The sequence below is a fragment of the Odocoileus virginianus genome, chromosome 34 (assembly GCF_023699985.2).
Source record: "Odocoileus virginianus isolate 20LAN1187 ecotype Illinois chromosome 34, Ovbor_1.2, whole genome shotgun sequence".
Lineage (NCBI taxonomy): Eukaryota > Metazoa > Chordata > Mammalia > Artiodactyla > Cervidae > Odocoileus > Odocoileus virginianus.
This window is the reverse complement of record NC_069707.1, coordinates 4828583-4856288: the sequence shown is the minus strand read 5'-3', so window position 1 is coordinate 4856288 and position 27706 is coordinate 4828583. Positions and strand designations below refer to the sequence as shown.

General features: G+C 40.0%; 1 protein-coding gene across 6 annotated transcripts in view; it reads left to right on the top strand.

Annotated features, from left to right (window-relative positions):
- QKI (QKI, KH domain containing RNA binding) overlaps window positions 1-14122 on the top strand; it is a 148221-nt gene extending 134099 nt beyond the window's left edge. For 2 of the 6 annotated variants that reach the window (XM_070461708.1, XM_020910198.2), the window contains exons 6-8: window positions 1020-1319; window positions 4084-4158; window positions 8151-14122. In XM_070461708.1, the coding sequence (XP_070317809.1) occupies window positions 1020-1319; window positions 4084-4158; window positions 8151-8167 (392 nt within the window). In that variant the 3' untranslated portion in view covers window positions 8168-14122. Of the gene's footprint in view, window positions 1-1019; window positions 1320-2034; window positions 7592-8150 lie in introns of those variants that run through there. The other 4 variants (XM_070461706.1, XM_070461710.1, XM_070461709.1 and 1 more) reach the window with 4 other exon arrangements.
- The last annotated feature ends 13584 nt before the right edge of the window (window positions 14123-27706 follow it).

Here is a 27706-nt window from a genome sequence, read left to right as displayed (position 1 = left end):
TACAGATTTAAAACTTCTAGTTTATTTTGTTATCTTTATGCAAAGAAGTTTTTTCTAAAAGCTAATTTGGAATATACGTGAATGCAGTGATTCTTCTGTTGAATTCTGTTCTTTCACCTCACTTGCACGTTTTTCCTCCGGTATTTTTCCTGTATTGATTTCATATGTGAGTTCACAGAGAGCAGTAGATGGCACTGCTTTTAATGCTGTTTTCCTCTTGATGTGTATTGCGCATGTTTTCATAAACTGTAAGAGGATTGCTTTTTCATATTTAAAATGAAATAATGTGAAATTTATATTTTGAGACAATGTATTCATCATTCATATGAACATAGTATCATTTAAATTAGAGGTATAGAGTTTTAAAGACATAGCCAGCTTTCCAATATAGAGTGGTTACTTTTTGTAAATGGTTGGTTTTAATTTACTCATGAAAATGAGTATATCATTAATAGTCATGTGTTTAGGAATGTGACTTTTTTTTTGTATTTTCTATGAAAAAGTTAATCACTACAAATGTAGGAAATTAATAACTTGGTTATTTGGCTAAGTTAATACAATGAAAATTATTCTTTCCTTCATTTGAAACTGAAGCTACTCTTTAGAAATATACTAAAACTGTATTTCTGTGGACTCCAATTACAGAGTATTTTTAACATCTTTTAATGCAAGTGTTTTCTTGTGCTTGTGCATGCACCTTTAGTCTCATGAGATCTTAAAAATACAGATATACTAAATATATGAAGTAAATATAACCTATTTTAATGGTCTCATTCTTTTTTTCCCCCCAGTGGCGTTTTAAATTTTGCACATTTGTTCTTAATCACATTGGGAAAGGGGAAGCTGTTTTGCATTTGATTGGTGTGCTTTGGCATTTTTGTGTGATCAGCGCATGTACTAATGATTTCCTTTTATTTTTCTTCTTTTCTGCTTCTTTCCTTTTTCCTCCTTCCCTCTCATTTTCCGTGTTTTACACTGCTGTCTCTGTACTTCCTTCTAAATTTCTTTGCTTACTGTAGCAGCCCTTGCCTTTTCTCTTGCAGCGACAGCCCAGGCTGCTCCAAGGATTATCACTGGGCCCGCGCCCGTGCTCCCACCAGCTGCCCTGCGCACTCCGACGCCGGCTGGCCCTACCATAATGCCTTTGATCAGACAGATACAGACCGCTGTCATGCCAAACGGAACCCCTCACCCTACTGCTGCAATAGTTCCTCCAGGGCCCGAGGCTGGGTTAATCTACACACCCTACGAATACCCCTACACGTTGGCACCAGCTACATCAATCCTTGAGTATCCTATTGAACCTAGTGGTGTATTAGGTAAGTTGTTCTCCCTGTATGGTTAATAGCATTTTTCTTCATCACTTTTGCTACCCCAGACTTTGAAATGATATATCCATTTTAGAGAGGCAAGACAAGCTTCCACTGCAAAGACTGAAAACTAAATTTTATTTCAGCCTCTTATAAGGGTTCCCCCTTTAAATAATTGTACCTGAAATTTATTCAGATGCACTTTGGTGACTGACGGTCACTTTGGTTGGGTAAATTTGCAATGAACATTTTAAACAGAAAATGCTTTTCACTTTTGACATCACCGAGGTCATTCTGAGTGTTAGATCCCACCCATAGGCCTACCCCTTCATCAGCTCTACCACCCAGAGTTTTTAGATTGCTTTTGTGTTGGAAATTTATTTGTTGGTTACATTTTCAATTTTTGTGTGAAAGTCTTTTGAGACATTTTAAACCTGATGTGTGTTTTCTGATATTTGTGGTCACTTAAAATATAAAAGGGACCAGATAAATAGTTGCATTCTTCAGGTTTCTTCAGTTTTTCTCTTTTGAAGTCCTAGTTAGTATTAAAGATAAGAGACGTTCTTAGTTTCAGTAGTACAGTATGAAATTGATAAGTAATACCAAGTCTCACTGAATTAGAATCATAATTGAGGCAAAAATTAAGATGCTGTAAACTCTCAGTTTTACATAAACAAGAAGTGGTGTGCTTGAAAAAGACATTACTGACGCCTTTTTTTTATAGAGTGGATTGAAATGCCAGTCATGCCTGATATTTCAGCCCATTGACTGCTGGATGAAGGACTAGAGCAGCAGCTGTTCTAACACGACCAGTCAATGTGGACACACTGTTTCCGCGCTGCCCCTTTGTTTTACCAGACAGAATTTGAGTTCTTTTTTCTTGAATTGTACATGACTTTGGTGCTGCGTGCATGCTGTTGACTCTTAGGACTTTGATCTTTTAAAGTTATTTTTTCCCCAGCATTAATATTGATTTATAAAAATTTGAAAGTTTTTAATGAACCTGGACGCTAAGATTGAAACTTGAAAATTCATTGTTCAATTAAAAAAAGCCACAGTGCTCTGTATGTTATCTGTGTGTGTGCATGCACTCAGGTGCATTTTGTTTCATGAGCAAATACATTTTATTGTACATGTTTTCCGTTTATCTCTAAATCATTGTAAAAAGTATTTTAGGTCAGAATCATACAATAGAACTATTTCTGAGAGGCTTGTTTCTGTTGCACATTTCTTGAAGCATTTTTAAAATAACATGTAACCTGTAACCTGTTTACGTTTTCCTTTCTGTTAACGCTCTGTCCTGTGGCCCCATGCCTGCTCCTTTCCCCAGAGCTCCTCGCTGCTGCACGCACAGCGTCTGTTCGAGGAGTTTGACTGATGCTTCCCGCAGGGCTGGCACTCTGAGCCACCAGCTGCTGTTCCAGCACTCTCAATGCAAGATCTCACTGATTTTGCCTCATCGAATTACACTTATATAAGATTAGTTTTTCCAAAATGAAAAAGGGGTGATGGACCAGTTTACTACTTAGAAACAGCAAGAGGCACTGCAGTTAAATTTCCCATTTTAAAGCAATGTGCTTTTGTTGTGTTGGAAAATTTTTATTTATAATACTTAATTATTAGACTGACAAAATTGAAAGTAAAATACACAGATACCTAATTGACATTCATAAGGTGAATGATAATGAGCACTAAATGTCAAGATTCCATTATTAGTTTTATTTCTCACTTTGCCACCTCAGCAGTAAAACATGATATTGACCACTTGGAGAATTGAGAAAATGAATTTCAAGTTGCTATGTTATAATCAACTTGCACACAGATAACATGCATGCTATATATCAAGTCTCACATGAGTATTTTAAAATAAGCAGTGCCCTTCAAAACAGATGCAGACATATGTGTTGGTGGTAGTGAGGAGATTGGTATTAGCCTCAAATCTTCATTGATGACTAATTTTTAATTCCCTTCCTTTTATCTTTAGGTATGGCTTTCCCAACGAAAGGCTAAGAATTCAAGAACGGTCTTAACTGAACCCTCATCAGATCTGAATTTAACAAATGCTTAGTCTCAGCAGCCTCCAGGGGGGTGGGAGGGAAGCTTAGCCTAGCAGTCAGTGACTTACTTGCACTTTTTGCACACTGATAGAAAGTAAAAGTATGTTATTAATTGGTTTAGTCTGTAATCTTACAAAGTAACGGTAATTTATACAGGAGTGTATAGTAGTATACTGACTGCTAAGTGTACTATACTGTTTGCTTTACTAATCACCTAATTCATTGCAGTTCATACTTATTGACTCGAAGTTTAGAACCACAATCTGTAGGCTTTAAGAATTGCATTTAAACCTTCTTAAGTGATAGACTCTGGAAGTGTGGTCTTAAGGTTAGCAAATAATTGTCAATATTAAACATGGCATTATTTAAGTAGTCCTGCTGCAAGAAAGGCACTTCAGTGAATATGTGACTAGTAAAGCCTAACTATGTTTGGATCTAATAGAGTTCATGAAATCTGTAACTTGGGATTTTAAATGAATGGATAAAATAGGTTAAGGCCAAGATGATTGAAATGAATGCAATATTAATAGATGCATATATACGCAACATATAATGGTTAATTTTAAGACTACTGTGCCTTAACGTGTTTCCTAAAACAAAACTTTTGTAGTAAATGAACATTTGAAATCCATTGTGATAAACCTGCTGTTAATGTTTGTTTTCTTTTCCCTTGTGAATGTTTTCTAACTTTGTCTTGGTAATTGCAATTTAACTAGGTGCGGTGGCTACTAAAGTTCGAAGGCACGATATGCGTGTCCATCCTTACCAAAGGATTGTGACCGCAGACCGAGGTTAGTTTAGTTCTGCAGTTCTTGTTTATGAGAAGTGCGTTGGGTGTTCATAAAGTTTGCAACACCACACCTGATGGAAAAAAATCACTGCTTGCCTGCACATCATTTCTTTTCCTTTTCTAAATTAATTTGTAATAATTGAAAGATTTAAGGGTTGGGTTTTTTGGATGTTTTCTTTTCCTCCCTTCATATTTTAATTTATTAAATTCTATTTTAATATGTACAATGATTTATTTCTACTAAAATGTAAATTAGTCCATCTGGGGAGCTATTAAATTCTGATGTTGCCTTATTTATCAGGAATAATTTTTGCTAAAATTTACCTTTTAGTTGTTCTGAAATTTTGGGTTGGTTTTGCAAAAAGAACTAAGCAGATGGTGCTTTAATGAGAGAAGTAAAGGAATATAGTCCTCCTGTGTCCTTTTGGAGAAAACTGAAGATTTAGTTTCCATTTTCCTTTTTAGTAAGATACTTGAACCCCACTGTATACACACAAGGATATACATACATGTCAGGTCCTTAGCTGAAATAAAAAAGGGGCTGTGAAGATGACTTTGATGAAGTTGGATTTTTTAATAAATGAGAAAATAATTTCCCTTTTATTCTTACATCTTGTCCCAAAATGGATCCTTTGATTTTTGTCATTTGCTGCTAAAATATTATGTGAAGGTAAACTATCTCTTGAAATTTTGTGGTGACATGAATCCAGCTGTTTGAAAGTCCTTTTTGACTAACCCGTGACTGGAAAATAAGTCTTCATTTTTCTCCTTTTCCACATGTATAATTTGTGTCCTATATATGCCCTTGGACCCTTCTATAAAATTATTTATGTTTATTGAGGAGTGACGGTTTTGGTTTATTGACATTGTTTTCTGAGTTTGTCATTACAAGGTAGCAATCCAAAACAAGATTTTAAAAAGGGATTTTTGGGTTTTTTTTTGCAAACTTCTATTATGGCACATCTTTACCTACTAATTAATTTGATCAAAGTCTCTAATATTAGTGGTGGAAAGTGATGTATTTACACCCCAGTCCTACATTTTCTATGAACTTGAGAAAGATCTCATCTGTCAGTTTCACATAGTGATCTTAAATACTGATGGACACAAATGCTGTCCACATCAGAATAAAATACCTTTCCAAAGACATTGATGATATTTATTTAGCATCATACATAATTAAAGAGTTTGAAGACTTTTAACTAATGCATATATTACGCACAGAGATTATTGAATAAACAGACCCCCCCCCCCCCAAGGTCAGTGGTTATCTATGAAGATAATATAAATGTAAGTACATCATGCACCACAAGCAAATAAATGACCCTTTTTGTATTAGAAAGTCTCCTAGTGAAGGAGGAAATTTAAAAAAAAAAAAAAATCTTTTAAGTAACTTTTCAATTTAAGGAAATTGAATACTTCCACACAGAATTGGAAGTTTTTACATTGTTAATGTCTGAAACAGTTTTAAAGACTGTTTTAAAGTCATCTTTCTGTTAACCTTTCCCTGCATGCCCTTTTAAAGAGATTTCTCATAATTTTATTTTAACACAATTATTGGTCTAGTCAACACTCCAGTGCCTTGAAACAGTTGAAAATATTAGAAAGATTATACTGTATTTGAAATTGACAGCACATTCCATGAGAAGCTCTTTGGTAGTTTATGTGTTTTCATTAGTCCTATCACTGTTTTTATTCAAAATGCAATGTCAGCAAACCGAAATGCTCTTTTTTTCTTTTTTTTTTAAATAACAGATACTTGTATACTGCTGTTACTATCACTGTATGCACTCATTGGGTCTAAGGGAGAGGTCTGAAGTTCTTCACTTAAATTATTTTATGATACTACTGTTTTCTCTTATTTTTGAGGTTTTTTTAATGATTATTTTTTAATCTTTTGAAGGGAAGATTATAAATATTCATTTATGCAAGGAAACTCAGCCCTTAGACATATAACCATGTAATTCTATATGAGCATTTAGAGTACTGCATGGTTGACAACCATCTAGTTCTTTACTAAAAATACCCACACACACCCACCCCCCCCCCCCCGTTCACATATTTCGAAACTGAATATGAAGCCTATAAAAGACCAACTGACTTTTTAGTTGTAAAGAACCGTAAGTGATTTTGCACGGTTGACACACCTGTGTGTACTGTAGCAGGCCAGGACTCGGCAGAGGACATATTTCTAGGTTTACTGGTATATATAGAAACAGTAGTTTGCTTGTTTATATATTCCACACTCAAAAAGGCGTAATCAGAATTTTTCTAAATATTTTACAAAAACCATCATTTACATAATTTGTATAAAAAGCTTAATACAATTTTAATCAAAATTTTAAGTAATTTCAAAAATGCTTTAAGATTCTATATTTCTGGAGTACCTATGAAGTGGTATGACTACATCATGTGAAATATTTATTTTCTTCTTTAACTTTGGAGTAGCAGTTTTTATTTTAATTAAGTAAAATTCCAATTTTTTTAAACAATTTCAGGGAAGATTTGGTCACATTGAAGATACAGTATTTTTGTAGTATTTATAAGCTGTCCTATGTGATAGACTTTTAGAAAGCATTTTTTTTTATATGAAGGTAAACCAGTCCATTATATAGTTCATTTAAACTCTGTGAACATTACTCCTACTGGGTTTTGATTTATCAAGTGGCACAGAATCTGCCTTTGCACTGAATATCTTTTCATTGACATCTCCTCTGCCTTAGTCACAGTGGCAACAGTACAGAAAATTCTCTCAAACCTCAGAATATAGTAGAAATAATTAAAGCTGTTGAATGAGTCTTAAAAATCATACTACTGTTAAGTGGACCAAGTTTGGTGAAGCAGAATGTGACAGAGGTTGATTAAGGAAGGAGCAACTCAAGGACATTGGGAACGATAACTTTTCCACTTGAGAACTACTTTATGTTTTACTGTAATTTTTTTTAAAATTTTTTTGTTCTGTTTGTTATTTTGCAAAAGAAAATAGTATTTACAGGTGGCTTCTTTTAAAATATAAAATATAAAGCAGGAATGTATATGAAATGTCAGATTTTATTGTATTTGCAGAGTATTAGCTTTGAAATTGAATAAAGAAAGCTGTTTGTAGTTTTAAAATGCCTTATTGGTATCAATTAGAAATTTCTTCTATTTTTTGATGTACTTAGAGCTTTTTGAGTATAGAATTTTAAATGGCAGGATTTTACAGTGTTTACATGCAAGTGCATTTTATAAGTGTTCTATATGTGTAAAATAGTATTTCCAACTGGAAAGTGTTGGCCTGCGCGGAAGGCCTGGCCCTCTTCTGGTTCCCATGATGTTGCCCACACTGCTAGACTACAGTTTAGTGTTGCTTTGTATCATGAGGCCAAGAAATTCCATGTTGTTTGTAAATAGAATAATTGAAAAAGCAATAAACATTTATTGAACAAAAGAAACTTTGTTTGGCCCAGAGTTTATGTTGAACCAGATTATTCATAGAAATTTAAATTTCTTTAGATTCATTTCTGTTAATCATTGATTATTAATAATCACATCCATCATTAATAGTTGCTTTAATGCTTGCATCTGAGAGAATACTAATGCTTAATAGCAGTCAGACACTGGTAGCTGCACTGACTGTGTGAGAATTCTGTACACCGAGCCTATTCATTGATGTTGTTTTCCGGTTTCCTTCATTGACTGCTACTAACTATTAGTTGTTAGTTGTATTTTATTTCTATTTTTCCTGTTAACAGTTTTGTTTTTTTTTTTTTTTTTTTTTGTGGGAGTGGGCTCTCCTTCATTTGTTCAAATCATGATACGAAATTGTCATGATTTTTATTGTATTCTGTAGATGGTGTTAATCAGTTTGTCAGAATTAAACATGCTTTTTTTTTATTAGTTGTGATTAGTTTTTCATGTTGTCATTAAGCCGTCACTAGCTGAAACTAATCTCTTCTCTATCTTTTCTTTTCTTTTTTTTTTTTTTTTTGTTTTTTGTTTCTAACCACCCAGCCGCCACCGGCAACTAACCTATGACCTTCTGACCTCTGAACTCTTCACCCAATGATGACCTGACCATGCCTGCCTGCTGATCAGTTAACTGGTAATCGCCTTTGCTTGCCTGTCGTCAGCGCAGCGAGCTGAGGCACTTGTCCGTTCGTCTTACCATCTAACCAAACAAAAGACAAAAGAAATCGTTGTCCTCCAACTCAGCTTTCGTTTGTTTTGTTTTGTTATTTCTTTTTCTGTTTGGGTGAAAGTGGTTCTAGACCCTGCACTGAAGAGTGTAAAGCAATAAGGCCCAATCCTTCCCCCAGCACTGACCACCTTTCAGTGTCCGCCCTAAGCGAACGGTGAGAAGGCCTCACTGCAGGAGGGCCAGCGACAGAGGCAGTTACTGTGAGAGACTTCTAGGAACCTCTCTGCATAGCGAGTCAGAGCTCTGAATGTACTGTGTGCTGATGCATCATGCATGAACCTTTGGTCAGGGATGTCATTGGTGAAGCGATTTCAAAAAGTATTCAAAATTTGACCTGCTCTTTAGTCACTACAGTGCCCTCAAAGGGCAGAAGTCGCAGCCTTTTTTATATTGCCTGCCAAAATTTGAAGTATTAAAAGTGTGCCATGAGAGAAAAACTTGACAAGGAATTTTGGAAAGTAATGCAAAGAACAAAACTGCAACACTATTTTTTAAAAGATAAATATCTGAGTTAAAATTACTGAACCTTTATTTTACACCTCCTTTAAAAAATATATGAGAACAAGGTACATGCATTATGTGTCACATTACTGGGCAAACTGTTCAAATATTTTTTTTAAACCTCCCTGTATAGAAAAAAATCATTAAGGATGTAAAAGCCATGCTTGCCTATTTGCTGTATACATGTAATGAAATTGTAGATAAAGTGTAGTGCATTGAAACAAATGAACAAAAAAAGTAGATACTTTTACTATACAAGGGTGCTGGTGCAGAAAAAATATATATATTTTTGGAAATGTAGCATTTTATACTTTCAAGTGTTATAAAAAAAAGAAAAAGAACAAAGAAACCCTTTATTTCATTAAATGATTTTTTCTGGTGGTTGTCAAGAAACAAAAGACCAAAAGAGCCTTTTTGTCTTTCTTTTTTATTTTTTAAGTATTGGAATAAGTCTAAAGAAAAGAAAGTGCCTTATTTTCCTTCATGGTCATTTAGTCAAGTGTCTTGTAAGATCAGCTCCTCCCTCAGAATACAAGTCAATGCCTGTCACTCAGTCGCCCAGTATGTGAAAGAAGATGTGAGGGGAGACACATGAGTTGATGGCTTGAATTAAATGATTTTTGCCACATTACCTTGATATCAATTTGCCAAATCTGATACTGTGAAAAAATTTGATAACTTTTCTAATTCCTAACAAGTAAGTTTGAAAACATCCTTTTAAAATCACAATCGAGTGCTTTTGGTAATTGGTATACGTAATGTTAGCCCAAAGGGTTCTGAAATAAACATTACGTGTGATTAGAACACCATTTCATAGACAAATTTAGAATCTTATTTGGTGGGCGTGTTGTTGGATTTTTTTCTTATTAATCGGTGGTAATAGTATACGCAGCAGTCTTTTTCACAAGAGTGAATCTTTGTGATTTTCATTCTGGATAACAGTGTTTGTAAATGACCCAAATTTAAATCAGACTCGTTTCTACGGAACCAGATCACTTGTGTAGTCCATCTTTGCTGGTTTCAGTGGCCTAAGCCTCGACCACACACACACACACACACACCCCACACGCCCCCAGCCCCCATTTAACTTTAAAGGAATGAGAGAAACTAGCATCCAATTGTGCATAGAATACTCAACTACATGTGAGTATGAACTTGCAGTTTCTCTGGACGTTCAGTCAGTTTTGTAGCTGAAGTGATCTGTGCACAAAGCTCTGCGTCGGAACTCGAGCTTGCAGATCTAACTGATCTGTAAGCGAGCATTAAATGCCCAGTACCAGATGTGGCAAATGGCAAGTGGCTGTAGGTCCCCAGCTCATCAACTCCTGCCCTCTGCATACCGTCACGGCTTCACAGTCAAAGGTCAGCAGGAAGCTCAGTAAGCACCTTCGCGGTGACCTCCATCATCTTGTCCCCCTTGGAGACCGTTTTCAGTTTATTTACTATGCAATAGACATTTGTTGTTTTGTATTCAGCTAGCTTTGGTTCAGTGTGACACTGCTTGTCTTTCTGTTACACATAGAGTTGTTTTGATTGATTTACCATATGTGCTGTGCCATTTTGATTTTTATTTTGTTTGGTTGGTTGAATAAATTTGCGACACTCAAACACTTGAGGTGATAGTTTAAAAACGATACCAGTATTTGATCCAGTTTCATCTCAACTGTGTTATACCTGGACATTTTAGATGTTTATCAAAGGTCTTTTATGGGGAAGAAAGTAAATGTATAAAATAAATGGCGTGACATTTATGAGTAATGTTGGCTCTGAACAAAAGTTTGAAAACTTAGTTGATAAAATTTTGGATCAACTGAAAAAAAGCATGACTTTTGAAATCTCTGAATGCCTTGGTTCTCAGTATTATCATTCTTTATTGAATTTCTTTCTTATTAAAATATGTAGTTTTTAAGACTTTTTTTTCTGACAGTATTATGTAATTTTTTAGCGCGGGTAGATGGGAGTGTCGCTTGTATGTTACCGTACGGCTGACATGTATTTTTGTCTATTCTTTATTATCTCAGTAGTTTCATGCTATGTATGTACCATAACCAACCTATTGCCTATGAGAAACATGTAAGATAATGTATTTACAGCCATTGTTACAAGTTTATAATGTATTTTTCTATCTTGTTTTATATGTATGTTATATAACATTCAAAAAGAATTTTTTTCTTGATTGAGAAAAGGATACAAAATGCAGAATCCACAATTTTGATAACTGAAAATTGCCAATTGTTTTCCAGTACTTTATTACATTGGGTGTCTTGTCTTTCTTGGGCTTTTAGTTAGCTAATGAATGAATACATTAGACACTTTTGGGTTTTAGTTGGGATTTTACATAGCTTGCCTTTTAATTCTTTGGTTCTTTGCTGTTTCTATTAACCCATAGCATTATTTTAATAAATGTTATAATATCAACCTACTAACTCTGGACTATGTCTGTTTATTAACCTTTACATGTTTAATTAAAATAAACAAATAAAGACAAAAGAATGTAAAGTCTTGAATTACTGGACTAACCCTGAAGAAAGTGACCACAGATAACATAGCGTGACTTGTTTGTATGTTGTTTGTCAGCTGACAGTGCCGCACACTACTGTTAAAATGGCTTTGGTGATTCTGGCCTTTTACCTTGGGGGTAGGTGCCAGTGGAGACGGGAACAAAGCAGTGTTGGTTTGAAGCGTTCTTCTAGTCTTGCCACCTGCCTTTCAACTTCTGCATTACTAATTCCACACTTTCCTATTTTTCCTTCTCCAAAATAATCACTGTCTGCTCACAGCATAAAGAGTAAAGAGATTTATCGGAATGATATACCCAAGAAACCAGTTTGATTCTTTGTTGAACCATTTTTAAAATTTCTATAAGTAGATAATCTAATGGTCACATTATAAAGCAAAGCATCTGATGACGTCTTACCTTTCTTCAAATTGGTGTTTTAATTGGACATTTTTCCAGTGTAAAGTTATGAACTGTTTTGGCTAGCTGCTCCTGTTACGGAAAGCCAGAGGTAGAGTGGCTCCGTGTCTCAGGCCGGCCCAGCGTCGGCCGTTGATGACGAGCACGGACGCAGGTCCCTCAGCACGAGGTCAGGCGGCATCGCTGAGCTTGCTCCCTCACCCTGTTCCACAGTACGGTCAGAGTACATCAATGCAAGAAGTCAGGGGAGGGACCGTGCATTCGGAAAGTAATACATATATCATTGTTTGCATGGGAGTTAATTTAAGGAGATTTATTAACTTACCTTCCTGCTTTTCTTAGCTGCGGCCTAGGTAAACTGGACCTCTACTTAACGATTCTTTTAACTCTTGAGGTGCATTTATGTTTCACAGATAGTGGTATATCCTTTTCTGTGAAATGGTCCTCCTGGATGATGATAATTCTCAGGACAAATTTTTGCATTTGCAAATAATGCCTTATTTTTGTAAATTGCTTTTTATTTATTTTAAAGTTCTAAAATTTGGGGCTGAAATGAGTCACATGTTACAGAAGACATAACCACACCAATATGGTATTAACCAGACTGTCAAAACGTAGTCCCATAGTATGTATACATACATGAAATACATAGAATAGCGAGAGCATCAGATTTAATCATAATTGAGGTGGTTCTTTCGATCACACAAATACACTGCTTCTCTGATGGGATGGGGGCAATCTATTATTGTTAGGTAGACAGCTTTAATATGCTACTATCCATAAAAGTTCACATTGCCATACAGTTAATATATATTATTTTGTAAAAATTTGAAGATAACTTTCAAGCTGCTAGTATACAAGTCATCATGGTACCATGTCACTGAAGTTGATTAAGAATTTCTGTGTATTTTATTCTACATTTTCTGAAACCTGTGAATGCAGTCTCATCTCATTGTCAGTTAAGAGAACTTTTATGTATAATTACGTTGTATTGCCACCTTTTATGTTGGAAAAGTCCCGTTTTAAAAGGCAAAAATGACAAAACCCATTTTTATACAGGCTATAATAGTATTAAACTTGAAATCGCCAAATTGTTAGAATGATAAAATGCCAGGGTCAGTTTATTGTTCTATATTACTAGTATTTGACAAAGCAATTGAAAGTTAAGCTTTCAGTCGAGAAGTTGGTAAAGTTATATATTTGCAGTCAAGCATTTTCCTCTGGGAAAATAGAGCATGAAAGTCGATATTCACCAACACACTACTGCAGTCTGTGCGGGAGAGCCCACCTCGGGGGCAGTCAGAGCACCGTGTCCATAAAGCCAAGATGTGCGAATGTTCACACAAGATAGGAGGTGGTTAAGGTTTCTCAATAAATACTGAATAAATACGAAGGGCTATAAGTTTTTAAGTACACCAAAAGCAGACAGTAGGTGTAATTTAAATTACACTGATTTGCTCATTACCAAATCAAGACTTCTTTACCAGCTACCTTTTATAAATGACAGTCTATAAAGTTTCTCCAGTTTGAGAGGGAGGGGTTTGTGTGTTTGAAATAAGATGTCTGTCATGTCTTGGTAACAATTAGCAATTGTAGGGTTACCAGCAAGTGATTTTTAGTAGAATTAAATGTATTGCTAGATTTTAATCCATTATTTAATAGCAAAAGTTACCCAGAGAACTTTTTATAGACTCATCAGCTTTCTAAGTAAACGTAGTTTTTAAACATCCTCAAAAGTTTCTTACTATTTAAAATGGAAAAATAATTCATTTTATAGATAATTTTACTTTTAGAGATATTCATATGGTACACACATGTAATTTTATCTGTGGTTTCTTTTAACATATTACCTAAGCTGAAATGCCTTTGCTATGAAGACACATAACAAAATTATATGCCTCCCTGGTACTCAATGCTGAATCAAACTGGTTCACCTAAGTGTAGTGCTCTCCTTTCTGTGTTTCTGCTGCGCTAATTGCAGGGGGTTGGGAGAGAAGGAGAATTAATTTACAGGAGAAGTGGTCGGTAGGTGCAGCAAATAGCACAACCTGGACTTCTCACTGCTTACAATTTTGCTGTCCCTTCATGGCAAAAGACACCGCATTGCAGATAAAGCACAGCTCCCAGGGGAAAAAGAAAAAAAAAAAAAATATATATATATATCTTTTTGAAAATGCTATTATTGAGAAATTTTGATTACCAAATACATCATTTATGGCTTATATTGTAGTGGTGTGTATGAAACATTTAGAACTCGTGGAAATTGTCTATACAGAGAGAAGTTGAAATAGGTCTTTCCAAATCGTATGTGAACGGAGAACCACGTATGACTGTACATGACGTGCAATAAACCAACTGGAAACAGTGCATGTGCTCCATCCTCTCAAGCCGACTGCAGCTGAAACGCTGCTCACGCCCCTCCCCAGGCCCCACAGACGTGTAAATATGCTCATGTCCCATGCCCCTTCCTAAACGCACACGTGTGTAAATCCAAACCCCACACGTGTATAAATCTCATGCCCCTTCCCCAGAACCCACACGTGTGTAAATATGAAAATAAAGAGTGCACGTTACAGTTTCAGCTTTTATTGGTGCCTTTAGCCCTATTGAGAAGAAAATAGAAGAATCTGACATTCTGGAGCTCCAATTCACTTACCTGGAAGCCGATCATAACATTACCACTGATGTCAGTGATTAGAAAAGGAAGTCACTGAGCCGATTCAGCTACAGTGTTGCTCAGTGCAGTGTGCATCCAAGACGCTTGTTTCCAACTAAGAAATGCAGGTACAGTTGTATGCAGTTTTGCTTTTGTTCTGGTGGCCTGTGGGATCTGATTTCCGTGACCGGGGATGGGACTGTCTGGCCCCACACTGGACGTGCAGAGGCTTAGCCACTAGAGTGCCCAGGGAAGTCCTCGTATGTCGTTTTTAGAGGTACGAAGGAAGGCGTGCTGACCAAATTTGGTCCTGTGGGCCATTTGTCAAGGACTAATGTTGTCAATTTCTTGATCCAGGAAGAACTGGTTAAAAAGGAATAAAAAGTGATCTGAATCTTAACTAATTAATTCTGTCATCTGGTTAGACCTTTACAACCTTGAGACAGTCTTTTGATTTATTGTTAATAACCAATTAAAAAAGTATATAGCTCCCCTGCTAAGATAAGTGACAGGGCACTCTCCCTCCCCCTTCTGATGTCTATGTCAGACGCTTTCTCTGGCCTTTTTCACTGTAATAAAACTTCTGCTACATAAAAAAAAAAGTGATCTGAAACCTTTTCTCAGAGATCTTACCTTGACATCTAAGTTTTAGGACTCACTGCACCTTAAATTTCCCAGTCCTCACTTATTCATGAATGTATTGACCAGGTTTCTTTTCCCCCTTTCTGATGACTCACTAGAACCTCTGTCTCTTTGGCAGGGTTCCCTTCACACGCTTCTGAGAGCAGCTGTCACAGTAGGACCCGAGCCAGGGTCCACGCCAACTGCCCACAGGTGGTGTTTGGCCTGGCCGACGCAGAGTTGCCGTTGCTCTAGTTACCTGCCAGTTCAGAGCCCGGATAGACGTTTTTTAAACCCTCTTCATAAAGTCGTCGGCCCATCAGAGACCAGATTACCTAGAAAACAGGCCTGCGTGTGCCTCAGATAGCCGTCAGGTGAAACACAAGAGTCCACTACCCCTTCTGAACCCCGCTGGTTAGTCACACCGCCACCTCCGTACGGCCCGGGGTGTGTGTATATAAGGGTCACGCCTGGGCTGTGGGCGGCCACACTGCCTTGGTTGAGCCTTCTCACTTCCCTGGTGCCTGTAGACACCGGCGCTTCCCCTTCAGATTCAGAGTGGTAATTCCAACTCGACACACACCAAACTAGTTTCGCAAAGGGTGTGACTTAAAGCAGGTTTTCAAGTCTTCCTCCTAAAAGATCAGATGAATATGCTTTCTATTTAAAGATGGCTTTCGTAATTCATCTATTTCTTAATATTTAGGGAGCAATTCCTGTCGTGTGAAGGGATGGGATGAATTTGGGTTTCCTTCCAGATGTCACTTTTTTTAATATAATTATCTGCTACCTCTTTGTAGGCACTCCTTTTGGTCTTGTTAGAAAGCAGTTAAGCTAATCGAACACTTAAAAAATATACCACACCTAAAAGAAAATATGAGTGTTAGTAAGCTCGTGTTTTTCCGGAAAAAGTACATTAAAATCAGAGTCTGCAGTTACGTACTCTTTTGTGAAGTAGGGAGAGAATAGAGCCCATGACACAGGGGCCTGCTTTTATCTTCTCTGCCGCAGTTCCAGTTCGGGGGAGCATCTCAAAGTGAGGATGCACAGTTTTAACTCCTGTGGTTCTGATTTCTTCGTGTATGCCCTGGTTACCTAGCTGAATACCAAGGAAAACTAGGGGGAAGTGATTACAAGTAAAATGTTAGAAGAAAAGACTTGCAAATTAATCCAGAAGTATTTCCTTACAGAACTATTCGAGTGGATACTAAAAATTCCATGATCATTTAACTTCAAATGTCTATCAAGGTTAGGAGAGGAATAAAGTGCCTTTGCCTGTACTCAAAACCTGAATTTTAAAAACCTCTTGTCACAGTGTTCTAAGTGATTTATCCTAAAAATTAAAACAGACTTAACAGGGCAGGTGAGAAGCTGCCTTGAACACTTTCAAGTAAATGACATAAATGATGCTTCTGCCCAGTGACTTTTCACTTAGGTGAAAGGACATTGGAAAAACTGTTCAAAAGTTAAACTTACTCTAAATTTCTAGATGGTGAGAAAATGGAAAACTTGATATTAGTGGGTGGAGCGCTGTACATGCAAAAACACCAGTGCTACGAATTCTGAGACGCTAAGGTCTAAACTGGTATGCCAGGGAAGAAAACTGCATCAATAAGTCAAACGCCCCACCCTAAGCTCTACTATTTTTTAAGCACCAGTTTGTGGGGCTGTTAGCAGGAACATCGGTTTATAAGTCAGAGGAAAAAATTTAAGAAACTGGAAACATATGATATCACATCTGAAAGCAGTCTGTCATCCCTCAGTGTTGGTTTCAAAATGAATTAAATCTCTCATAGCTCTCGGAGCTTATATTGAAAGCAACCTGATATAGCGAGACACAAAAGGAAAAAACTGCCGTTTAAGTTGTACTTCTGTGTCTTCCAGAGAACACTGCATTTTCATTGAATTCTCCATGAGTCTGTGTGACAAAGATTCTGTCCTGTGCAAAGGGAAGACCACTGATGTGAACTGTCAGTTACCTGTACTAATAAACACCAAGAAAGCCTTGTAAATACCTTGACTCCTTCGGAGGTGTTAACCCAAATTCTTCTAAATTGCTTGTTATCCTCTTCTGCTGAAGATTCTCCACCTCCACCATGCTAGAGGATTTATAGCAAAGAAAAGCTGTTGAATCGAAGTATAGATTGTATCTGAACTAAAACTAATGAGAAGTCATTGGCGGGAGGTGCGGCTTGTTTTAATCACTGAAATACACGTGTGATATTTTTATCTGCAGAACTCCACATCTGAGAAAACATGCAGCAGGCTGTGGCTGGAGAGAGTGTCCCACAGGGAAATATGGGAAGCTCATTCTTTTCCTTACCGCCATCTCCCCTAAATTGAAAGAGAGGTGCTCCTTTCTTCAAGACCCCGTTGGACAGAGCTGGTGGAAAAACAGAAAAGGAAAACACAAATTTAAATGATCCAGACCTGATAAATGGAGCTGGGTACCACACCAACTCCTGTTTCTTAAGTGTTTCTGTTTTATCTGCGATCCCACTAGACCCAAAGGTGATGATGAGACAAGGCAGGCTGTGAGGGCTGTCTCCTCGCAGGTTCCTAGCCGAGGATTTGGGTAAGAAGGTCGAAATGAGCCACCTCTAGGAGGATCCTCTCCTGGGGGCAAGGGATGCCTCGGGTTTGGGTGCCCAGGAGGCTCTCTGCACACTCCTTTTCAGTCTTGAGTTACCACCTATCCTCCCTATGAATGTTTCTGAAGAGTAGGAACTTTCTGTGGAACTGCTGTAATGAAATTAAAATTCAGAAATAGCGGAGAGAGAAGTTGTCGGGCTGTATGTTAGAAAGATTGTTGTAGTACCAAGTTGTATGCCAGCAGCTTTAACTATCAGCTGAAAGACACTGGGAAGTGTCCCAGCAGGAATCGTGTCTGCCTGGCACCCTGCGTTACTCATATTGATGAATTACACCACAGTCAACTTCTGAGCCCTTAACTGGATCGGACACATGGTGTTTATCAGATACAACAATCAGTACACGATTCAATATACTCAGGAACATGCAATGAACAAAATAACCATTTCTCTGTATATCAGAATGAGTTAAAACCAAAGAGCTATGCATCCAACATGTGTTGCCCACAATATGGTAAAGCCATGTAATGAGATAGAGTAATGGTTTAAAATCAAACACATTTCAACTGTTGATGTCCTTTAAAAAATGCTCCCTTGGTGACCAGTTTGGGGGATTTTGTTTTCATTATTCTTGTTACTCGTAAGCCTCAAGGATGTGGTCTGGGTAGACAGCAAAGATAGGAAGTTTCAATGGAAGACATCAGTTTATTGCGCGGGTAATTTTTAGCCTCTTTCTGCAATAAAATTTATCAAATTTTTCTACCATGCATTAGTTATGCTCTTCAAACAAAGCAGCTCTAAGAAATTGTTAACAAATTTGTGAGGCTGTAAATTAAAAACCATGGGGACAAGTGCGTATTGTGTATGTTGTACATTTAACTTTGTTGGTCAGAGCAGTATAAGCTTGCTCTCCACAGAGCAAGCACTGTGGAACTTGGCCAAAAGCATCCAACTGTCTAAAAACTTGGTGTACTGCAAAACAGATTCAAAACATATAACCTGCTCCTTGGGAGTGTGTGTACTTTGTCAAAAGGAGTTTTTAAATCATATGTCCATTATCCAAATAAAGATTTCAATTCTGCATGTACATTATAATATACCAAGTTATTTTAGAATGTGTGTGTTTTCAGAGATACTTAGCTTTATTGAGGCTGCTTCATCAGTTATTTTTTCATGGTTTCTTCCATCACAGAAAATGTCACAAATAAAAAGACATCATTTTATCTTCTCAATTTAATGCCCTGGTGATTCTGGAAAAATATTTTTCTTTGTCTTATTTTTTTTTCAGTAGACTTTACTTTTTAAAGCAGTTTTAGGTTCACAGCAAAATTGAGCAGATGGTACAGAGGTTTCCCATACATTCCCCTGCCTGTCTCGTGAACAGCCTCCCCCGTTATCAACATCTTGCGCCAGAGAGGGCAATTGTTAAAACTGGTGAACTTGCAATGACATGTCATGATCACCCAAGTCCATGGATGATGCCACAGTTTACTCGACGCTGTACTTTCAATGAGTCTGGACAAGTGCATACATCATTAAGGTATCACAGGGCTTCCCAGGCGGCTCAGTGGTAAAGAATCCACCTGCCAATGCAGGAGACGCGGGTTCAGTCCCTGGTCGGGAAGATCCCCTGGAGAAGGAAATGCAAGCTGCTCCAGTATTCTTGCCTGGAGAAGCCCACGGACAGGGGAGCCTGGTGGGCTATAGCCCATGGGGTCGCAAAGGGTCGCACACGACTTAGCGACTAAACAACAGTGTTTTCGCTGCCTTAGTAAGACTTCTGTGCTCCATCTACTCACCCCTGCTCTGACCACTGATTGTTTTACTGTCTCCACAGTTTTGCCTTTTCCAGAATGCCTTGTAGTTGGAATCATACAGTAAGTAGCCTTTTCAGACTGGCTGCTTTCACTTAGCTATGTGCGTTTAGTCCCTCCATGTCTTCATGACTTGCTGGCTCGTTTCTTTTTAGTGCCAAATAGCATCCCACTGTCTGGATGGGCCATAGTTTATACATTAGCTTACTGAAGGGCGTCTTGGTTACTTCCGTGTGTCGGCAGTTATGATACTGCTATCAGTATGCGTGTGCAGGTTTTTGTGTGGCCCCGGTTCTTTTCGGTAAATACCAAGGAGCACCATTACTGGGTGATATGGTAAGAGGATGTTGAGTTTTGTAATAAATCTCCAAACTGTCTTCCAAAGTAGCTGTAATCCTTTTGCATTCAGAATTTGACTGGAGGATGCTGATTAAGGAGGTTAATATATAGATACATGAAAGTGAAAGTTGCTCAGTGTATCTGACTCTTTGCGACTACATAGACTATACAGTCCATGGATTTCTCCAGGCCAGAATACTGAACTGCGTAGCTTTTCCCTTCTCCAGGGTATCTTCCCAACCCAGGAACCGAACCAGGGTCTCCTGCATAGCAGGTAGATTCTTTACCAACTGAGCAATCAGTGAAGAAGCCCATATAGATAGATATAGATATGTAGGAATTTTGAGACTGAAAACTGGTCAGTTACTTTGTTTCAATAGACAAGTCCAATTTGGAATCTGAAGATTTATTAAAATCACAAATATAAGTGAAAGAAGAGCTCCCAAAACTCCTAAGCCATTTTATTCACTCAAAAAGTACTTATAAGCTATAACGACTGTGCTGAATACTCTGCCTATCCTCCTTGAGACAAGAAGACACAGCCCTTGCTTTAAAGAAGCCCACAGCCCAGGACTGCGGAAGACAAAATCATGTAATATAAGAAGAGTGTGTTAATTATCCAGCCTACAGATCCACGGGCATTCCAAGCCCTAGTTTTACGCAGAACATCTAGTGAAGATATGATTCTCTCTTGTGAAGAGGGAAGCAAAGCAAATGTTTATGGTTTAAGATGGTTGGATTTTAGTAGCAAGTCTTGCTTCCTGGTGTAGCCAGATCTGAAGTAACCTCATTTCCTCAAAGCCCATCTTATTGAATTATTATTCAATAAAAAACATCTTCAAAAGCCACTTCATTTTGGCTGTTCAGCCTTCTGGGAAATAAGCTATTTGTCGTCCTTCTCTGGCTCCTTGTTGGGAAAGGCGTTTCTTAGACCCAGGCCCCCAGCAGCTCATGCCCTAACCCTCCGTGTCCTGGGGAACAGGGGTCTCCTCTGGATCCAAAGGCAAGCCCTCGGGGGATGTAGCCCCAGCCCAGGTAGGATGCTTATGGCCCTGTACTCCGAACTCCATCACCAAGTGCAGAAATCCCTCCTGTTCCCATGGGATATGTGAACAACAGCATCACCATTAAACAGCTCTCCTCAAATCCCGAGGGTCCTTGTCTCAGAAGAGGCATTTTGTGTAACCATGGCAGTCTGGCTTTTAATCTCAAGACAATCTATGGACTTTCAGAATAAGAGTCTTTTTTTTTAAGATCTTTTTTTAAGTCCTTTTGCTGGATCTGTTTTATGAAAGCAGCCTCAGATAGGAGTGGAAATACACCTAGAGTGATCTTGAAGATAGAAGTGCCGAGTAGGGTATATCATCAGTTTCATATCTCCTTGTGTTTAACTATGATCGGAACCTAAGTGCTTAATAGATATTTGCAGAGTGCATAAATGCCGCCATATGCCCTGTTTCCAAAGCTGACACCTAGAGAACTGTCAGTTCAAAGGTAAGCTGAGGCCTTGAAACTGGCGTGGGAGCCAGTGGACTGGCTGGTAGACCCCCTGTGATGGCCCTGAGCCAGGGCTTGGAGGTGGGCCATCGCTGGGCGCTAAAGTAAGCTGGGCCCGCCTGTGGATGGTGGTACCAACGGGCCAGGACCATCCTGCCCCGTCTCCTCCATCTGCAGCACTTCGACAGCCTCCCCACTCACATTCTGGTCTTCAGGGCTGTCCTTGCTCAGCATTTTAAGCAAACACTTAAGTCACAGACAGGATCCAGAGAGCAGTTTATTGAAGTCTCCCTATAGGGACTTCCCTGGTGGCGCAGATGGTATAGTCTCTGCCTACAACATGGAAGACCCCGTTCAATCCCTGGGTCCGGAAGATCCTCTGGAGAAGGGAAAGGCAACCCATTCCAGTACTCTTGCCTGGAAAATCCCATGGACGGAGGAGCCTGGTGGGCTACAGTCCATGGGGTCGCAAAGAGTTGGACACAACTGAGCAACTAAACTTTCTAAACTTTAACTCAGAAATGGCCTGCAGCTAAGTCACTTCAGTCGTGTCCGACTCTGTGTGATCCCATAGACCTCAGCCCACCAGGCTCCCCCGTCCCTAGGATTCTCCAGGCAAGAACACTCGAGTGGGTTGCCATTTCCTTCTGCAACTCATGAAAGTGCAAAGTGAAAGTGAAGTCGCTCAGTCGTGTCTGACTCTTAGACTGCGTGGACTGCAGCCCGCCAAGCTCCCCTCTCCATGGGATTTTCCAGGCAAGAGTACTAGAGTGGGGTGCCATTGCCTTCTCCGCAGAAGTGGCCTAGCATCCTTTTGTAAGCATCATACGTAAAAGGAATTAGAGAAAAACAATGGACCAAAGCCCCTCAGAAGCAAAAGCCACCTTGTGATCACGCAGACTCCCACCCTACTGCTTACAGATGAGGAAACACACCCAGAGAAAGACCCAGAAACGATATTCCTAAACTCATGCACTTAAGTGATGGAACTGGGAATGGAACTTTCGGTTGCTTTGAACCTCTGCGGTATTCCAAAAAGAAGTGGCCCCTTTCAGAGCTAGAACATCCAGATCTAAAGGCATAGTTTTCTCATGGGGCTTTGCAGAATAGGAACATCTGTACTGTGAGTGAGCCCCCAGCTTCAATCTTCTAACCATTTTCGGTGGCATTTGCTGAAAACAAAACTGAGAACCTAGAGACACATTTTCCTTGCGTACGTCTGATGGAATTCCACCACGACAGGCAACCCCTGGCACCGTCCCAGGGCTGAGGGGGAGAGGGGGAGGAGGTACCTATATGGACGATTCTGGCCACCAGCTCTCCTGGGTCCCCGACGTGCTTGGCAGGTGAGGGGCTTGACGTGGTGTCCAGACGAGCAGTCCTGAAGCTCGGATCCCCCAGCCCCTCGGGTCTGGAGTCCTGAGATGGCCTCTTGCCCGTCATCCCCACCTCCAGCTTATCCCAGAAGCCACCCAGCCGTACACATGTGCACATGCTAAGTGGCTTCAGTTGTGTCTGACCCTGTGTGGCCCTCCGGACAGTAGGACCCTATCTGCCAAGCGTCCACACCTGATGAAACCGCCTCCGTCCTCCCCGGCCTGTTTGAGACACAGCACCCCACTTCCTCTGCAGAGAGGAGGGAGGAGGAGAAAGCGATGTGTCCGGAGGCCTGGCTTTGGGCTCAAGACCCTGGGGGTCAGGTTGGTTCCCCAGAACGGGGCTTCTCACAGTTTTTCCAGTTAGGACACATTTAGAAAGTCATGGAATAGGTGACTGGAGTGACGGACGAAGCTGCTAACAGCCTGAACCAGACCCTGGTTCCAGAGTTCCCAGATGAGTGGACGGTATCTTGGAGGCATTTCGAATCCTACTTTGCTGCACAGCAGAAAGTGACCCAGCAGAGGAAAAGACCTGCTCCCCAATAAAAAACAATTAAAAATAAAATAAAATCCACTGCCTTTATGCCAGGGTATGGGACAGGCTGAGCAGCTTTCACTTTGGGGTAAGTTGCAGCATGACGGCAAATGTGACTGCCCACTCGAATCAATGAGCTTCAGGGTGACAAAATGTAACAACTGGGAAATGAGGGCTGTCAGCTCACCTATTGTCTTCCACACAGCCGTGTCACCTTTCACTATTTGAAATTTGCCTTGACTTTCTATTACCAAATATCATTATAATCGGTGCATTATTCCTACCAAAAACATAAGTAAGGTATTATGTATAAGACATGGGTTTTGGTCTTCCTGGATTCTTTTCCTCCATCACTGGTCTCCTATTTCTGAGCCAGAGCAGAACATTTTACCAAGCTTTGACCTCTGGGAAATTATTTTGCACCACTGTCCATGTTGATGAAAAAGCTATAGAGGGCTAGAGACTTAGAACATTCTGAGTGGGATAAAAACTAGCTTTATCCTCACCTTGACCGGCAGCAATCATGTTCACATTATCAGGAACTTGGAGTTCTCTTTGGATCTGCTAATGGTTTCAGCCTCAGCTGCTTTTAATCTTTTGAAGAGATGTGAATCACTAATGGAAGATTTCCACTTGCTTTCAGTGATTCTGAAATCAAGTGTTTTTTTTTTTTTCTTTTCCCTCTTTTTCCTCCCCCAGAGTAACCTGAGTCAGATTTACCATTTAATTTTGTGGGATTTCAGTTTCCTTGAAGTGAGCACAGTTTGATTCGTTTCCCACAGAATTTAGTTCCCTGTGGATCTTGTGAGCCTACAGCATGGCCAACAGGGTGGTTCTTAACCATAGAAAATGTTCCGTAGACGCTGGTGCTTTACTTCTTAAGGAGCTGTTCACATTAATGTCTTCATCAGAAAGCTGTCAGCTGGTGGGGCGTGTGTATTTGCAAAGTTCTTACACCTGACGTGGGTTTCTCCAAACTGTGGAGCTCACCACTGAAATATCTACTATTAGAACACTACACCATATCTAGATTGAACCCTAGTCTACAAACTCTTAGATGCTTCTGGTGACTCAGGGTAAAGAATCTGCCTGCATTGCAGGAGACACAGGAGACATGGGTTTGATCCCTGGGTCGGGAAGATCCTCTGTAGGAGGAAATGGTAACCCACTCCTGTATTCTCGCCTGGAGAATCCCATGGACAGAGGAGCCTTGTGGGCTACAGTCCATGGGGTTGCAAGGAGTTGGATACATCTGAGCATTCATGCACCTATAAACTCTTGTTTATTTAACCTAAAAATCATTTATAGCAGCAGTCCCCAATCTTTTTGGAACCAGGGGCCAGTTTTGTGGAAGATACTTTTTCCACAGACCAGGTTTGAGGGAGGTAGAGATGGTTTTGTGATGTTTCCAGCATATTACATTTATTTGCACTTCATTTCTATTATTATTACATTAGCTCCACCTCAGATCATCAGGCATTAGATCCCAGAGGTTGGGAACTCCTGATTTATAGCAATAATTACTAGTGAGTACAAAGGCCTCATCCTCTATAATAAAACCTAAAAAACTTAAAAAATCACCTACTGCTAATATTTGAAACGATACACTGAAAACTAAAAACGCTCACCCAAACACATGTCGCAACTTAGCAGCAGCAGCAAACACATGTCTGACAATTGTTGCCTTAAAATGTGAGTGCTTGGGCTTCTAAAGGGAGCTAGAACTAAAGGGAGTTAGCTCTGCGGTTGTTTTCACGACAGAAATCAGTTGGTCTTGACTTCCTTTCATTGATAAATCCTTGGAAAGCATAGACTTAGATCAGGACTCTGGGAGAAGGGGAATAACCCAGTGTTGACCACTTTTCAGTCATCATGGAGAGCACAGCACGGACTGAGGGGCTCCAGTCCGCACGGGGCGCCCAGTGAGGGGTGAGACGGGCCGAGAGGACGCAGAGGGCGGCTGGCCGCACGCAGGACACCTGGGGACCGCAGCTAGGATTTTGGAGAAAGGCTCCTCATTAGGCATCCCTTTTCGGGAGGCGTGTGACGTAACTTGCAAACCTCTTTCTCCTCGTGATGCTTGATTTCTCCTTGGGACAGAGGGGAAGAAACGCAGCCGAGTCTGTCGTCTCTGATCCCAGGTTTCTTCATCTGGGGTCCGTCCTACAGGGGCTGTTTGCTGTTGTTTGGTCGCTAAGTCGTGTCTGACTCTTTGTGACCCCATGGACTGTAGCCCACCAGGCTCCTCTGTCCATGGGATTCTCCAGGCAAGGATACTGGAGTGGGTTGCCATTTCCTCCTCCAGGGGATCTTCCTGACCGAGGGATTGAACCTGAGTCTCCTGCATTGCAGGTGGATTCTTTACCTCTGTGACTGGGCCAGTCACCCCTGTTTCCCCCCCGGCCATGGTGCACTTTTGAGCCTTTTGTATTTTCTCAAATATTAGCAGTAATGTGACTTTCCCCCTCTCTTTGTCAAGGAATGAGGCTCTTCTTGCCCTTGTCATGATCGCTGTAAGGGGATTTGAGGGTGAAGAGGGTCTGAGTGTGTCGCAGGCCTGCCCCTGGGGGTGGGGACAGACCTGGGGAAACCCTGCCTTGCTGGCCTTCAGGGTCGCCCCAGCGTCCTCCCCAGCTTGTACAGACTCAGAGGCACGCCCTGGAGTGATGTGAGGCACAGCCCAGGTGGCGAAAGAAGGAGGGTTCTCTGTGGCCGAAGACTAGCTCATTCTCGCATCTCAGAACAGGGTTGAGCTCTTACTTTTTAAAAAGATGATTTCATTTCTTTTCTTTCTTTATTTTGGAGGTGGAACGTACTTGTCAGTCACTCGGAATCTCCAGTCAGAATCTGACGCCTGTAAGGTTTTATATAAATATCTTTCTTTTAAGTTCCACTCATCGGCATGACATGGGTCATCTGGGTTTGTGGTAACTTCCCACATCTGGCGATTTGGGACAGATTACTGAAACCTCGCATCTCAGATTTCTTATCTATAAAATGGACGAGTGGTGCCCACCTCCTGGGGCCCTTCAGAGGATTCAATGAGCTAATGAATTGAAGCTTCTGAGCATGTGGCCTGGGGCTGCTATATTTTCAGCAAGTACATGTCATTTTTGTTCTGTGTGTTTCCTAGCGCCATGTTGCAGACATGTATTTAAGCTATTTGGAGTCACTGGGAGGGGCATTTCCTACCACATGAAAGTCTGGAAAGTTGGGCACCCAGGCCCTCTGGGAGTGCTGGGCACCGTGTTTTCACACATATTCTACATGGTTTCAAATAACTGTCACCGTTTATAACCAAACCTGGAGGTTCCACATAGAATCCAGTTAAAGTCCTTCCACAACTGTAATAGTTTAATAGGGAGCTCAGCTTGGTGCCCTGTGATGACCCAGAGCGGTGGGGTGAGGGCATGGGAGAGAGGGGATATATGTGAATATATAGCTAATCTGTGTTGTTCTACAGTGGAAACGCACACAACATTTTAAAGCAAGTATGCTCCAATTAAAATATAAAATAAAGATAAAGACATGCTATACTTTAAAAAAAAAAAAGGCCATTAGACCAAGGTGGTTCTGATAGCTTCGCAGCCTACGTAAGCAAGCCCAAAACCATAATGCCTCAAAGTTAAGGAACTAAAACCCGAGGCCTGCCAATTGCACACCACCAGTGAGGCTTTCCCAAATAAGGCAGCTTCTTAAATGGTCACGAAATAATTTCCTGGCCTTCAAGTCTCCTTGTAGAGGTCTTCGCCCCACCTCCTGTCAATGGAACACTGCTATCCACTTCTAATCTGTGTTGCTTGACTCCAGTCAACTTCTACTCAAATAAACTTTCAACATTTAAAAAATGATAAAAGTGGATAAAATTCAACTCACACAAAAATGAATTGCTAAAGTAGAAACCTCTACATGCATAGAAAGATACGGTAAGAAAAAAAAAAGAAAACCAAAGCTTCTCAGCAGAAGGAAAAAATTAACAACAAAAGCAAAGACCCCACAAAACAGAGAAGAATTAACACCGTCTTTCAAATGGATTTTGAGAGAAAGACACCCCCGTAAAGACTGCCGCTCTGAAAGAACATCACAGATCACAACTGTTTAAAAATTCAGAGACGGATGGGGCTCAGGGGAAATTTTGGAAAAAAAATGCCAAATCATTTCATATTGCAAGGGACACAAGGGGGAATGAATATCATGGAAATAAAAATAAGAAAAAGGAAGCAAAGAAAAGGAAGAAAGTTGATGAACTAGAAAAAAAAAATCAACTAAACAGAAGCAAAAGTTGTCATCAAACCAGGTTCCTTTGCCAGGAGCACAAGCCAAATGCTGACAGGCCGCAGAGAAGGGACTTTCTCATGAGGCCAGCAGACCTCTCCTCAGAGGCGAGCACGAATCTCAGACCCACCTCCTAGAGGCAGCAGCTCGGGCTATCGGTCAGAGACAGCTGGGTGGGAAGCGTGGGGAACGGGGATTGGGAACCAAAGAACGGGGAGCTGATTGTTCTATGCCGGTTCAACCC